This window comes from Harmonia axyridis, chromosome 1 (assembly GCF_914767665.1).
Source record: "Harmonia axyridis chromosome 1, icHarAxyr1.1, whole genome shotgun sequence".
In the NCBI taxonomy this organism is placed as follows: domain Eukaryota; kingdom Metazoa; phylum Arthropoda; class Insecta; order Coleoptera; family Coccinellidae; genus Harmonia; species Harmonia axyridis.
In genome coordinates, this window is record NC_059501.1 from 51,100,234 (window position 1) to 51,115,700 (window position 15,467).

Consider the following 15,467-nt stretch of genomic DNA (forward strand, 5'->3'; position numbering starts at 1 on the left):
GTAAAAACACAAAATGTTGAATTGAAAAATTACCGTCAATATTTCGTCTATGTGTTCTTTTACTTTTTTGTTGAAAATCACATGTAGAATCTCGCCTTGAAGTTTTTGACTTTTCCAAGTGGACACCCTGTATATTCTGGGTCAGCAATATCCCCAACTATCCTAAATTAAATCTATTAATAATTCAATTCTATGTGTATATTAAATTATTAACATTAAATCGAATATCTCATGGTTTGTTACTGTGATTTTATTGTTCAATTGCCATTTCATAATAATGCATATTACACCCATATGCGGGTATAAAATTCTCACTTCATGGCGCGAGCCTTGTACCTATGCCTAATTATTTACAAAATATTGATGAAATAATTATTTTTCTAATTGTAAAATAACAAAAGAAAATAAATTGAAGTAGGTATACACTATTTGTAGTGACATTCTTTGAAATCGTCTTCAAAGGTTGACTTTTAAAAACTACTATAATGTTAATAATTGAAAATTGATAAAACCATATTTTTTTTGAGATCGAAGAAAAATAATTGTTCAACAATTTCGTCTACGACCTTCCATAGTACTGATAAATGAAAATATAATAATGAGAAGGCGTTTCTATAGGTCAATCCCAAAAATAATATTCAATGAAAATATTGAATTATCTGAAACATATCAGTTTTCCTAGACTATATATTCAAAGCTCTTTGATATTGAACTAATAAGCCGATATGCAGTTGAAAAAAGTTTTTCGATCACAGATATGTTTCCCCACATTTCAATAAAGCCATTAAAATAAATCCTCCCACAATAAAAAGTGCTCTTCTAAATCTATAAACTCGTCTTTCTTTTTCTCTATTCAAAACTTCAAAGAAAGTTATATATAAAATTGTACCTGCTGATAATCCCTCCAGTAGAATAACAGCAGCAGATCTGATTTCTGTATCCATATTAGATCTCAAAGTAATCAGTAGACCAACAAACACACCAAACGGACTAGCAATGGCTAATATAAAGAAATGAAATATCATCACACTCTTCTTAGTTTTAGCTAGGACTAATTCAACACCGATACAAAAAAGGATAGTAGCTGAATGGATTGAAACTGCTGTGAAGAGATACCATATATTTCCCACAGAACTTTGTAAGCCAATAGCTAGACCTTCAAAAATTGCATGAAGGGAAAGAGCCAGTTCGACGAGAATACATCTAATGATTTGCTGCTGCGATTTAGGTCCTACATTATTCAACATTGTCTCCAGTTCTTTCGCCTCCTTAAGATCATCTATATCCTGATTTATTCTTGAATGCACACTTTTTTCTGATATTGATGGGGATGATGCCCTTGTATTTCTATTTGAAATGTCTGGATCTATGAAACTAGAGCCGTTGTAAGGAATAACTGCTTGATTTTGATTGATATAGTTTTCTTTTGCTAGAGTCGTAAAGGCTGTTTTAGTAATTCCATTCTCAACTGGAGACACTCTATTCGTGGAAAGTTCTGATTTTTTTATGGAATCTGCTGGAACTTTACTGATAAACCAGTGAGACAATTCCTCCAGAAAGTATATCAGGAAGAAACCACAGGATATAGTTAATTGACTCATAGGATACCGTGTATTCAAATGTCCATATTTTTTCAATTGCTCTACCGAATAGTACACTTCTGGCATCATGTGTAAGAAGCAAGTTGCGAATAAAACGCCTCCACCAAAAGATTGGCAGCAAGCCATTACACAAGTAACTTGAGCATGTCGCCTGTCGTTTATGAAGTTGACACCATCTTCACCTCCCTCCCATTTTTTCAAAAAACAATGAATTTTTATTGGTAATATACCGGAGATGAATCTGATGATCCCAAACAATACCGCTACAACTACTTTGGTTGCTATCAGACTTGACATGATCGATATTCCTACGAACAGTTCATTCTAGAAGTAAGTTGTACACTGTATTATTATTTTCCCAACACTTCTACGAATTTCCATTAGTCCTCGAATAACATGCGCAAAATAATTAAATACGAATTTGGCTGCAAAAATAGGTTTATTATCAAGAATTCCGTTAGAGTGAATTTACAAGGGTGGCAGGTCTGATGTTATGCGAATAACGAAAGGCACTGAAATCGTTCGATGAATATAGGTCACGAACCATGAGGTATAATTATAAAAACTACGTGGCTTTTCGTAGAAAATTCGTCCCATTTGAAGTGGAATGAATATTACTTTAGTTTCTCCCGGGAAATGACGTTGATGTATTGTTAACGAAAGTTCAATTTTCATTTGAGTGCAAGCCGTTGTTGTGTAGATATGAGATCTCTGTTTTAATATATTGCTATAAAAGTTTTTTTTCAGAGAACTGCTTATTTGATATTTTGCGTGTAAGCAATCATTGATATACGTTGACATCAAAACTCATATCGAAAGAATTTACGCATTTTTTCAAAATCATTCCGTTCAATTATCTAGGTATTCTTAATTGAGAGGCTCATGAAATATCCAGAAGTATTTTATGAGCAAAGTAAAAAATACTGTTAGTGCAACATTTCATATATTATTCATATTTTTGGCACATATGCACTACTGTTCTGGAAGGGCACTGTGCGCATGCGAGGTGTGGTACTTTTGAATATATTACAATTAATGATTATTATCGGTGTGTATGAATCGCTTTTATCTTTCTTCCTTTTCGCTATTAATTCCAGTGTTCATGATATAAACAATAAGTTTCATTCAACAAGACTATTGGTGTCAGTGTTGAAATTCCAGATAAGAGGGAATCCCCAAGCAGAGAACATCTAATATCGAGAGTAAGTGCAAGCATAGGGTTGTGGTGCATTTTCTTGTGTTATCAGAAATTCTTTCACTTATTTTGCATTCAAGCACTTAAAAGTATGTACCTACTATATTGAAAATTTCTGATTTTTATTGAATCTTTGGATAGTGATGGCGAGGCATTACGTCACCAGGTGATCCGGAGTTTGTTCCTCCTCTCCTCAAAATCTGCACTCATCATTTTCTACTAGACCCTTTCTCATGAGGTGTTTTCTGAGGCGACAATGCCTTGTGAGGAATCCAGTGAGGAGGTGTAGCATATTCTTACTAAGATCTAGATACTTCTTGGATCTTGTAGAGTCAAAGTTTCGAGGAAACTTTTGGAGTGATCCAAACCACGAAAATTACGCCAGGGTTTTTCTCTTTCGGTTATCTCCTTTTCCTGAAACTATTTCTTGTAGGTACACCACAGAAAGGTTCCGGGCCGATGAAAGGAATTTGTGCTCTTTTTCTGGCAAGTGTGTTGGCAATGTTGGCATCTTCATTCCTTCTTTCTCCCGAGTGGTCGAACACATCCATCCTATCAACCAACACTATCATTTCACCATCAAGGTCATGGATCGAGTAGAATCGTATAAATGTTATAAGGTGATAATTGAAGAAATAACAATAATTGAAAAAAAATTGTCACAAAATTAAAATTCTGATGGCACGGTAATACTTTCGAATATTGAACATATCAAATCTCCAACTTTTATTTTAACGAATGAATTCTCATCGAATAGAACACCTACTGTATATGATAACCAGATTTGTCATTTTATTTTCCGTCCAGTAATCATGTCTTCTAGAATTATTATATTTTATAATAAAACACCAGAATAATCATTTAGTTATAAAATGAAGGAAAGAATAGGATAATCATTGTTAATATGATAAGAGTGGCATTGTCGCTGCTGAATGAATAACATGCATTCATAAGATCAAATATTCCACATGTAGAGGTAAGTAGAAGGTAAAATTGTTTTCATTCACAATAATGTTATGTGATCCCATTTGGACAATAAACGTGGGTGCTACATTTTATTATGTACCAATAAAAATCATTTTATTGTTGGCTTTAATCAGAAGCTCAAGACAGACCGTGACACGCAAATATTTCCAGTTAGTTACAAATAAGATGCATAGAATACGTTACAAACAATGATGTATTTCGTTTTGTCAAAATAATTCCAAATATGACTTTCATCTCATTGAATGGATATAAGAGTATAATATATGGTGTTATATTTCTCAAATTACGTCTGAATAGATAAATGGTCATTACCTTTATTTTTTAAACTCCTGAATATCTGAATCGTTATTGGATGACCTATCAATCAATAAATACTTCATGATTCGATGTTCTTCCTATGTCTGTCTCTTATCGACATAACATAAATATATATTATGTATCCTTGGAAACGTTTGATATTCTTCGTTTAATTGTAGTGAATGAACACTAAATAATCTGAGTGAATTCTTTGAGTTACAATGTTTGGCGGCCCATTAGACTTACCGAAAAAAACCAAAGCACCACCATGGCCGAAAAAACTGCACGATATCAATATGCCTTGTCAGCAGCCTTACAAATTTGGACATGTAAGTCATATCAAAACTCAATATATGCACCTTCAGAACGTCATGAATCACAAATCCTGTCTTCAATCTTTATTTCTCTCCCTAAAAATATTCTCATTTCGATGTATTATTCCAAATAATAACTTATTGTATTGGTATTGTTTGAAGAAAATTTTTCAATAAACCAAAATTTTCTCAACCCATGTTCGGCAAAGGATTCAAATTCAGAAAATGAAATGGAGAATACATTGCCGGTGAAATTTCCAGCATAAAACTATGTAATTCAAAATATACCTGACTGTCATATTCCCAGCTTTGAATTGAAAACAGAAATTTGTTGACAGTTCACTAAAATAAGATGAAGAACTGCGTTCTATGACATAGGCATTATGTTTGAGATGAAGTATACAGGGTGTCCCGGGAGTAACTGTACATACTCTCAACAGAGGTAGAGTAGAATTAGGTGATTACTTACAGATTGACTGCAAAAATTTAATTTCTGCCCTTCCAAAGGAAGCTACAGGGTGAGTTTGTATATTCATGGAAATAATGAAACCATCATCAGAACCAAACTTATCCGCGGATTTTATTGAAACTTGAAATGTGAATATGCCGAGGTCGAGTCGGAGACATATAAATTTTTTCAATATTCCAGGACCGGACTCATTATTTCTCATTTGAAGTGTTCAGATTTGAAATTGGACAAAGATCAGAAAATTTGATTTATTCTCATAAAGAGGAATGAGATATCTCGTGATTGAACATGAAACTTGAAATTCTTCCTGAAAAATCAATTCGAAGGTCAGGAGCTTCATAAAACTCATTTGATGATGAAACAACAACAACAAATAAAAAACATCGAATTTCTTCGAATGAATCTTCATATTGGAATTCGAAAAAAGTTATTTGCAGAGTTGTTCGAATTGTAATGCATTTACTCATTTCTTAATATATCATAACAGTTAATTATTTTATTCAACTAGTCTCTTGACTGAAAGTGTTCAGCATTAGCCACATTCTTCAATTCTCCCCATAAGAAATAATCAAATTGGTTGAGATGTGGAGATTGAGAAGACCATGAAACGGGACTTCTTTGACATATCTATCTATTTGGATAAGTATTATCAAGGTATTCTAAACCGAAAAGATCGACCCTATCATGTTGGAAATATATTCCTGTAATAATGTCTTGCAGCATGCCGGGTTTAATATTTGTAAGAAGTCAAGATGAACCGAACTTGCCAAGCGACTGTCAGATATCTAAGTATCAAACACACAATCTTTGGTGAACTGAGCCTCGTGTATTTTCCTTACGCATTACAAATACAAGAACATAATATCAGCATATTCTCTATTTGTCAAATTGATCCTTTGATAATTCCAAAAATTTATAACAATATGGAACACAACCAATAAGTAATTACCATCTCAAATCACGGTTGTCAGCATGTTTTCAGAAAAGAAAATGGCAACAAGAAATGTTTCGAAAAATTCATATTTTGTCTTCGAGCATAATTTTTTTCTGTTTCTTAATGTTGTTTCACTGATGAATTATTTCATTTATTAGCATATACTAAACGTTCAGCTTTTTACTCTCTATATTCATTCACGACTTTCACGAGATTTCTCACTCCTGATCCTGAATAAATCAAATTTTTCGAACTTTGTCCAATTTGAAAAATTCATAAAAAACGAATTTTTTTTTTTTGTATATTCTCAAATTTGAGTTCTTTAAGCTTCGAATACTTAGATTTATATTTAGAATAAGTTAATGTGTACTGTACCCCGTGTCAATGACCTCGATGTCGAGACACGTTAATTCGAAATAAAGAATAAAAAAAAGTTACAACTTTGGGTGATACCGCGTATTGAAGCTGAATTTATGTACTTTTTGAAAATATGAACAATGATTTTAAATTTAAAATACAAAGTGATATTTTCAACCTGAAAACTTCAAATGGAATAATGAGTCCGGTCCTAGAGTATTGAAAAAATAATATGATTCTGACTCAACTTCGGCATGTGTCAATTACATCCCAAGTTCCAATAAATTCCGCCGATAAGTTTGGTTTCATTATTTCTTGAGAAAGGCAGAAACTAATTTTTTGCAGTTAATCCGTACACATCTAGTCCTACTCTACCTCTGGTGAGAGTATGTACAGTTACTCTCGAAACACCCTGTATACCTTGATATGAATTCAAGAAATTTATGCCCGCATATACTATAAAAAAATGGTTTTCATGGGACTTGAAAATATATTTACAACCAATTCTAATTAGATGTTTTTCAACAGAATGCAAGGCCACCAAATTCGAATTATAGTGTTAGATTTCTACACTATAAACAGCGGTTGAAGGAAACCCTAGACAAAATGACGAAGATGTACAAATCTCAGGCAATGGCTGATAAAATTTTCATTCAGTATTTCAATCATTATAATAAGAAAGACTTACAGAGAGATATAAAACTAAGGATGGAAGCTAAATTAAAAGCTGCAGACGACGCATTAGAATTGAGACGTCAGAAGTATGTTTGATTTGTTCAAATTCACAATTTTGAAGTTTTGAAAACTCGATGTATCAGGTGTCCCGCCTTTAAGCTAGAAAGAAATGAATGGTACATTTTCTGGCTTCATTTTTGAGAGAATTAATTTGGTGAAAATCAAAACCTTATAAGTTCAACCGTTTTCAAGCTATAAGAGAAAATTAGAAAATTAGGGAAACTAACATTCGATAATTTCAATACGATAATATCGTTATGAATGTATATTGAATGAAATATATTTATTTGATTAAATATGCAAATTTGAATATTTGGAATCCGATATCTTTCCTAATTGTCGAATTTATAATGAGCAGAAAATTGTTTTCTGTATCTACCTGCTGAAATCCAAAGTTTGGCAACTTTTGCTCTCCTAATGTCATCGGTTGTTTCACGTTTTTTGGCGAGCTTGAAATTTGTTTTCTGAATTTCTGATATATTTAGGTATTTATTTCAATATATTTTGAGTTAATATGAAACGTTGATTCACTATGGGATAAAAAAAGTGCGAATTGAGTGAAATATCGTATTACGAATATGTTTTCATTTCCGTGCGCTTCATGTCAAATTTGATAGTTTATATTGGGGAAAAAATTTTCTTACTGAAAATGACATATCTACACTGCGCAAAGGAATTGACGCCCATTATGGAAATCTCTAATTTATTCTACAACTGAAGGTGTTCTCAATGATAATTATTTTTATCAAAATTATGCATGCTATGTTATCCACTTTCAACGTTTTTCTTCAATACAGATGTTTTTTCCCAGCAGAAATAAAAAAAGATGAGATTATCAGATTTTGAATGTATTGGCTCCATTCTGAAATCAGTTGTTCTCGATAAATTCTAGTGATCAATAGTTTTTATTGCTTTTGATTTTCTGCACTCGATCGCTATGCAACGCGAAACACGCAAGCAATTAGCACTCAGACAATAAGAAATCGCCTCAGAGAATATGATTTGAGGCCTCGTGTCGCGGCAAGAGGCCCAGCTTTTACCCCAGCCCATCGAAGGGCGCATTTGGATTTTGCGAGAGAGCATGTCCATTGGGAAGAGGCTGATTGGGAAAGAGTGCACTGAGCATATCTTTCATGTGTACGTCTGTACAAGGGAACGTCGATCACAATGGTAGAGGCAGAATCTAGACTCATCTGTGAAGAGAACTCTTTTCCAATCAGCCTCTTCCCAATGGATATGCTCTCTCTCTATGCAAAATCCAAACGCGCCCTTCGATGGGCTGGGGTAAGAGCTGGGCCTCTTGCCGCGACACAAGGCCTCAAATCATATTCTCTGAGGCGATTTCTTATTGTCTGAGTGCTAATTTGCACCCCATGAGTTTGCTCAAGCTGATTTTGAAGGAGGCGAGCGGTTGCAAACCGTTGTCTCAACGGAGAAACTCTCAAGTAACGTTCTTGAATGGCAGTTGTTACCCGTGGTCTACCCTGTCCTGGTCTTCGGACATTCATACCTGTCTCCCTGAATCGCTGCAACATTCTAGACACACTTGTATGGGAAACTCCAAACCTTTCTGCAATTCTTGTGTATGTCCACCCTTCTTCTCGCAAAACTACCGCTTGGGCACATTCCTCTTGGGTCAAATTGCTTGTTTCGCGTTGCATAGCGATCGAGTGTAGAAGATCAAAGGAAAGAAAAACCTTTGATCACTAGAATTGATCGAGAACAACTGATTTCAGAATGGAGCCAATACAATCAAAATCTGATAATCTCATCTTTTTTTATTCCTGCTGGGAAAAAACATCTGTATTGAAGAAAAAAGTTGAAAGTGGATAACATATGCATGCATAATTCAGATAAAAATAATCATCATTGAGAACACCTTCGGTTGTAGAATAAATTCGAGATTTCCATAATGTGCGTTAATTCTTTTGCGCAGTGTATATTTCCTACTCTGATATGTGAGCAAAAAAAATTTCTATAACAAATTAAATGCTAAATTTTTCTGTTTCTAAATATTTATAAAATGAGAGATATATTATATATAAATTTCTTATCAAATCATATAGAAATTATCGAATGTTTCAGTTTCCCCCATTTTCCAATTTTCTCTTATCGCTTGAAAACAATTGAATTTATAAGGTTACGGTTTCCACCAAATTAATTCTCACAAAAATCGGGCCCCAAATGTGCCATTCATTTTTTCTAGCACGAAGGAATTGTGAGACACTAAACAACGAATTTGGGTCACCCGATTCAGGGATATTACTGGGTGATTTTTTCAACTGAAATAGTTGAAAATCTCTAAAAAAAACATTATGGAAAAATGTTTCGAATGAAACGTTTATAGTTTTTGGGTCCACTTATACTACAACCTCTTTTATTTCTTTCACCCTTGGGGAAGGGGGTCAACTCCGGATTTTCAAGTGAAAATTGGTATTCTACGGCAAAAAACACAAAAGTTTTGTACGAAGAATTTTTAACCATTCGACACAGATCACTCTGTAATAAAATTTAATATTTCCATCAGAATGTCCTTAACGTCCTGGTGTTTATATACGGCCATTGATCATTTAAAAAGGGCGAAATTATTCGTAATTGATATTTTTGGTTCGAAATAACGATTAATTGAAAAGCGTTTATCAATTTTTTTGGAGTCTAATAGAAATCCCCGTCAATCCGTCTATCATTATGAGCAAAACGTTTTCCATCGATCAAATGAGTAGTTGGACAATTCACAACTCAAATTTTATGTAAATGATTAATGGAACGGATATATTTTTGCCGTAGAATACAAATTGCCCAGTAGACAAATACAAAAAAGGTGGGTCTGCTGGAAAAAGAACCACCGAACTTAATGAAACTTGTACAGGTTGTTCAGTGGTGTTGTGAGATGACTGTCAAGTTATCCAACACGAGGACCCTGTGCTAACTTGAGGAGGGCCGAAGAACCTCAACATTTCCTGGCATTTTTTAGTTTTTTGCTCATAATATCTGAACTAAATGGTTTTCGGCCAAAACGTTCATTTTGAAAGTTGTAGAGCATTAAATTCTCTACAATTTTTTATCCACAAACTTTTTCGTAAATCTGATATCAACTGAGATACAGTCGATGAAAATTATAGTCCAGTAGACAAAGCAAAAAAAGTGGGGTTTGCTGGAAAAAAGTCCGAACTCAATGAAACTTCTACAGATTGTTAGGTGGTCTTGTGGGATGACACTGTCGAGTTATCCAACACGAGGACCCTGTGCTTACTTGAGGAGGGCCGAAGAACCTCAACATTTCCTGACATTTTTTAGTTTTTTGCTCATAACCTCTGAACCAAGTAGTTTTAGAGCAAAACGTTCATTTCTAAAGTTGAAAAGCATTAAATTCTCTACAATTTTGTATTCACAAACTGTTTCGTAAACCTGATATCAATTGAGATACAGTTGATGAAAATTATAGTCCAGTAGACAAAGCAAAAAAAGTGGGGTCTGCTGGAAAAAATTCCGAACTCAATGAAAGGACCCCGCACGTTTAGTACGGAAAATGGCTTTCCGTGAATTTGGCTGAATTTTTGATATGTTGTAGTTCTTGATGAACTGATCAGAAAAGTCCTTAGCCACAAAGCTCAAAAATGGACAGTTTTCGAGATATGGAGCTTTGAAAATGGATTTTTTGCAATTTTTGGGGTTTTTGCTCATCAATTGGGAAGCTCTCATTTCTGGTTTTGATGGAATTTGGATGTTCGGCGGCCAGAACCCGACTGAGAAATGATCTACCTTGGTTATATTAGGCACCGCCATCGATAATTTTTCATACACTGCTCCACATTGGCTATGAAATGAGATACAAAATCCAAGATCTTCCATACATCTTTTCATGCCACACAGAATAATTCACATGACCGAGAAACGACATATTGTGAGATTTTTTTAAGACAGGCCATAATAACTGAATCCTCACATATCTGATGTCCAATAATATCAAATATGTTAGCCAAAATGTTCATAACCAGGCACCGCTATCTGTAATGGGGGAAAATGGGAAAATCATAATCATATATCCTCAGGGATAACAATTGTGATCACTATTGATCTCATTTACATATGATATGCGATTTGTTTCTCACAAATCTCGATAATCTGACAATGGGGTGCCAAGACATTTTCCTCAGAATGTCTCGAAATTGATGATAGCATCTCACAGACAAACGAATCCGTGAAAATGTCTGCAGTTTTGATACAATACAGTACTATCTGGGTAGAATATAGAAGTCCAAGTGTTGGAAGCTAACTATGAATGGAACTTCCGATATTAACCCACGAATTCTTGAAAATAATTTTTTTTTTCTATGAACTTTTTGAACTTCACACATACGAATGAATATTATCTAATAATATGATCGTTGGCTAAATGAACGAGTAGATCAATCAAAAACAATATAATAATGAGAATAACATTCAAAATAATAATAACAATAATGATAATTTTGCCCTCGATTCGATTCATAATATTCTAAATGATTTCTTGCGATTGCTAATATAATTTCAAATTGTTTTTTGTTTATTATCATTATTGTTATTATTATTATGAATGTCACTCTCATTATTATATTGTTTTTGATTGATCTACTCATTCATTTAGCCAACGATCATATTATTAGATAGTATTCATTCGTATGTGTGAAGTTCAAAAAGTTCATAGAAAAAAAAATTATTTTCAAGAATTCGTGGGTTAATATCGGATGTTCCATTCATAGTTAGCTTCCAACACTTGGACTTCTATATTCTACCCGTATAGTACTATATTGCATCAAAACTGCAGACATTTTCACGGATTCGTTTGTCTGTGAGATGCTATCATCAATTTCGAGACATTCCAAGGAAAATGTCTTGGCACCCCATTGTCAGATTATCGAGATTTGTGAGAAACAAATCACATATCATATGTAAATGAGATCAATAGTGATCACAATTGTTATCCCTGAGGATATATGATTATGATTTTCCCATTTTCCCCCATTACAGCTCGCGATGCCTGGTTATGAACATTTCGGCTAACATATTTGATATTATTGGACATTAGATATATGAGGATTCAGATATTATGGCCTGTCTTAAAAAAAATCTCACAATATGTCGTTTCTCGGTCATGTGAATTATTCTGGCGTCATCTTGTGGCTTGAAAAGATGTATGGAAGATCTTGGATTTTATATCTCATTTCATAGCCAATGTGGAGCAGTGTATAAAAAATTATCGATGGCGGTGCCTAATATAACCAAGGTAGATCATTTCTCAGTCGGGCTCTGGCCGCCGAACATCCAAATTCCATCAGAACCAGAAATGAGAGCTCCCCGATTGATGAGCAAAAACCCCAAAAATTGCAAAAAATCCATTTTCAAAGCTCCATATCTCGAAAACTGTCCATTTTTGAGCTTTGTGGCTAAGGACTTTTCTGATCAGTTCATCAAGAACTACAACATATCAAAAATTCAGCCAAATTCACGGAAAGCCATTTTCCGTACTAAACGTGCGGGGTCCTTTCTACAGATTGTTCGGGAGGTTGTGGGATGACTCTGTCGAGTTATCCAACACGAGGACCCTGTGCTAACTTGAGGAGGGACGAAGAACCCTGAAGGAAACGGAAGAGGTTGTAACAAGTGGACCCACCTCAAAACTGTAACCTTTTTATTCGAAACATTCAAGATGATCCCTTCTGGAGATTTTAAACCGATTCAACTCCAAAAAATCATCCAGTATAATTATCTGCAATTTCCACAATAATTTTAGCGAAAAAAACATTTTCATTCATCAGATTATTCATTTCAAATGATTATCAAATGAATGTGAAATGCAAGCGCAGTTCGCCGAACTAATAATTTTTTTTTATTATTATGGAAATTGAAGTTAATCATTATATTGTTGAATGAATTTTAATAAGGAAGAAGGAATCACTCAAATATTTCAAAATTAAATTGAATCATTATTATAACTGTTCAGATTGTTGGAGATGCTAAGTATAGAGGAGAAGCAATTTTATTATGAAACAGTCGATAATGCCCAAAGAGGAAAAGAAAGCAAGCTCGCTGAGATGAAAGAACGAGCGGAGAAAATAAAAGCTAAGCGGGAAGCTGAGCGGTTGAAAGTTGTGGAAGAAAAACGCTTCCTTCAGTATAGGTAAATTAGGTATTTATATCCTGTCGATTGTATTTTTGACTACAATATCAACAGAGACCAGAACGAGTTGCTGCGACCAGCTCTGGAAAAACTGCACAACATCGAATCAAAAATGGTGAATCTTCAACAGATGAGAGAGAACGAGGCTAAACGCGAATCAGAACGAGAAATCGATATGTTCTTCCATAGAGTGATGATGAGGGATGTGGAAGGGAAGGTAAATATAATATCTAGAATCAATATAGCTGGGCAATTCGACATCAATATTTATATTGGATGAACTGATAAAATATTTAGGTATTCTGATGTCATCAATGAAAAATGAAAGGCGCTTACGGAAAATAATCGTGGAATTTCACAGTTGTGTCTGGAAAGAGGAGAGAAAGGATTTAAAATTGAGGGTACCATCAGAGTTACTTTGCTAATACTTAATTTCATTACGGATGGGTTAAATACTACAAATTAATGATATTTGAAAATAAGTATATATTGCATTAACGTGAAATATTTTACACCTTGGCATTTTTAGCAATAGAAAAATGTAACACAAATTTTTTATATGCCTTGAATACTTAGTCAACAACTCCCTGAAGTAGCAGCATTGATAAATCCAAAATCATACTTTGGGATAGAGGGAAATATTACATCATATCAGAAATATTTTACTGATTCTTACTCTCCTTTAGAGAATTATTCAAAAAGTTTGAACATATATCGGAGACACTTGTTTTCAGCAAAATCAAATAAATAGACCGAGTAGAGTGTGACGAAAAATCCTCAATGTTACCACTTTTTAACCAAATAATTGATTTTGGGAGTGTTATACAAATTTATATTTTATCAGTAGCCAAGGGCGGATCCAGGGGGGGCATAGGGGCCATGCCACCACCACCCTCTCCTCCCCTCCTTATAAATATAAAAATGTATCCTGAAAAATCGAAAAATATGCTTGGTACTCAGGAGGGTGAAAGATTGGATATAATCTAGAATGGTTGAAGACAGGTTGAATGTATTGGCATTAATTCATATACACAGGACCATTTGCAACAGTTTGAATGTTGAAAATATAATCGAAAGATACGCTAGTCAAAAAAATTGGAGACTAGAATTTTTTTTTATTATTTGATAATATTCAATAGGTTTAGTAAAAAAGAACCCATTATTTTTTCATAAGATGGCTTTAGTTATCTGTATCTCGCGTTGTACAAGTCCGATCGGGTTTCACTATATGGCTTTAGAAAGATGAGATTTCACACTACAAAAACATTCTGACAGTTTTGTGATGAGTTGACTCAGTTAAGTTTGAGCGCGCCACAAAGATGGACACTAGCAAAAAGAAAATACGCTATATTTTATAGTTTTTCTTAGATAAAGGCGAAAATACAAGCCTGGCGGCTAAAAATGTAAATAGTGTTTATGGACCTGATACTATAATAGCCAATCACGTGCAATTTTGGTTTCGTCGATTCCGTTCCGGTAATTTCGATGTCAAAGATGCACCAATTGTCGAAAATATCGATAAAATCATGAACATTTTCGAGTTCTGTTTCGATTGCTCAAGAGCTTAAGAGTGCACAATAAACCGTTTGGAGCACTATTTGCATAAGGCTGATCTCAAGGAGATGGTAGATATATGGATACCACACGAGTTAACGCAAAAAACCGCATGGACCGAATTTCCACTGCGAATCACTGCAGAATCGCAACAAAATGCCCCATTTTTGAAACACTTGGTAACTGGTGATGAAAAGTAGGTCATTTATGACAACTTCAAGCGAAAACGGTCGTGGTCGAAACGCGGTGAGCATTCGCTGTGTGTTTAGTGAGATTGGCAAGGAATAATCTACGAAGAGCAGTTCCCCTAAGGCACAACTGTTAACTTGGAACTGTAGTTATCAAACGAAACAGCGCATATTTGACCCAAATTGGATCATTCTAACTATGGTTATTGAAGCCTTGTTCTTCATGCGAAAATAATGGTTTTCTTTTTACTACACCTTATACTTTCTTGCGCCTGAGTTTTATTATGAAATCAATTTACATACATTTATGAATTATGTGAAATTTCTTGAACTTGTTCTTGTCCTACAAAAATTTTGGAAAGTGATTTACTGAAATTCATCTTTTTATAAAAAAACACTTGACCCAGTAGGTACCAACAAAAATTTCTGCTATTTTGCTAAACCTATATGAACCGTGACTTTCTATGCTCCCCACCCCCTCAAACATCGCCTGGATCCGCCCCTGTCAGTAGCTTTATCTAATTTCAATTCGAAAACTATGGATATTATGAGATAACGGAAACAAGGGTTTTACGTGTCGAATACAACATTCGATAGAATGTTCCAATTGATAAAATACGAATGAGTGGCGCTGTCATTGTTTTGGATGAGATTTTCAACCAGATTTCCAATTCTT

At 34.3% G+C, this 15,467-nt stretch overlaps 2 protein-coding genes across 2 annotated transcripts in view; one reads left to right on the forward strand and one right to left on the reverse strand.

The window, feature by feature from the left end:
- Window positions 1-84: 84 nt before the first annotated feature.
- LOC123670563 (zinc transporter ZIP3-like) lies at window positions 85-1,924 on the reverse strand. Its single transcript, XM_045604056.1, has one exon. The coding sequence runs from the start codon at window positions 1,896-1,898 to the stop codon at window positions 750-752; it is 1,149 nt and encodes a 382-aa protein (XP_045460012.1). The 5' UTR covers window positions 1,899-1,924; the 3' UTR covers window positions 85-749.
- A 2,291-nt stretch (window positions 1,925-4,215) lies between these two features.
- Window positions 4,216-15,467, forward strand: part of LOC123688896 (trichoplein keratin filament-binding protein-like) — a 38,969-nt gene continuing 27,717 nt past the window's right edge. The window contains exons 1-4 of the mRNA XM_045627636.1: window positions 4,216-4,409; window positions 6,683-6,915; window positions 12,873-13,049; window positions 13,104-13,266. Of these exons, the coding sequence (XP_045483592.1) occupies window positions 4,302-4,409; window positions 6,683-6,915; window positions 12,873-13,049; window positions 13,104-13,266 (681 nt within the window). The 5' untranslated portion in view covers window positions 4,216-4,301. The remainder of the gene's footprint in view (window positions 4,410-6,682; window positions 6,916-12,872; window positions 13,050-13,103; window positions 13,267-15,467) is intronic.

Bases quoted from the DNA above. Each gene is read 5' to 3' on its own strand.
- LOC123670563 (XM_045604056.1), bottom strand. From the start codon at position 1,898: ATGTCAAGTCTGATAGCAACCAAAGTAGTTGTAGCGGTATTGTTTGGG.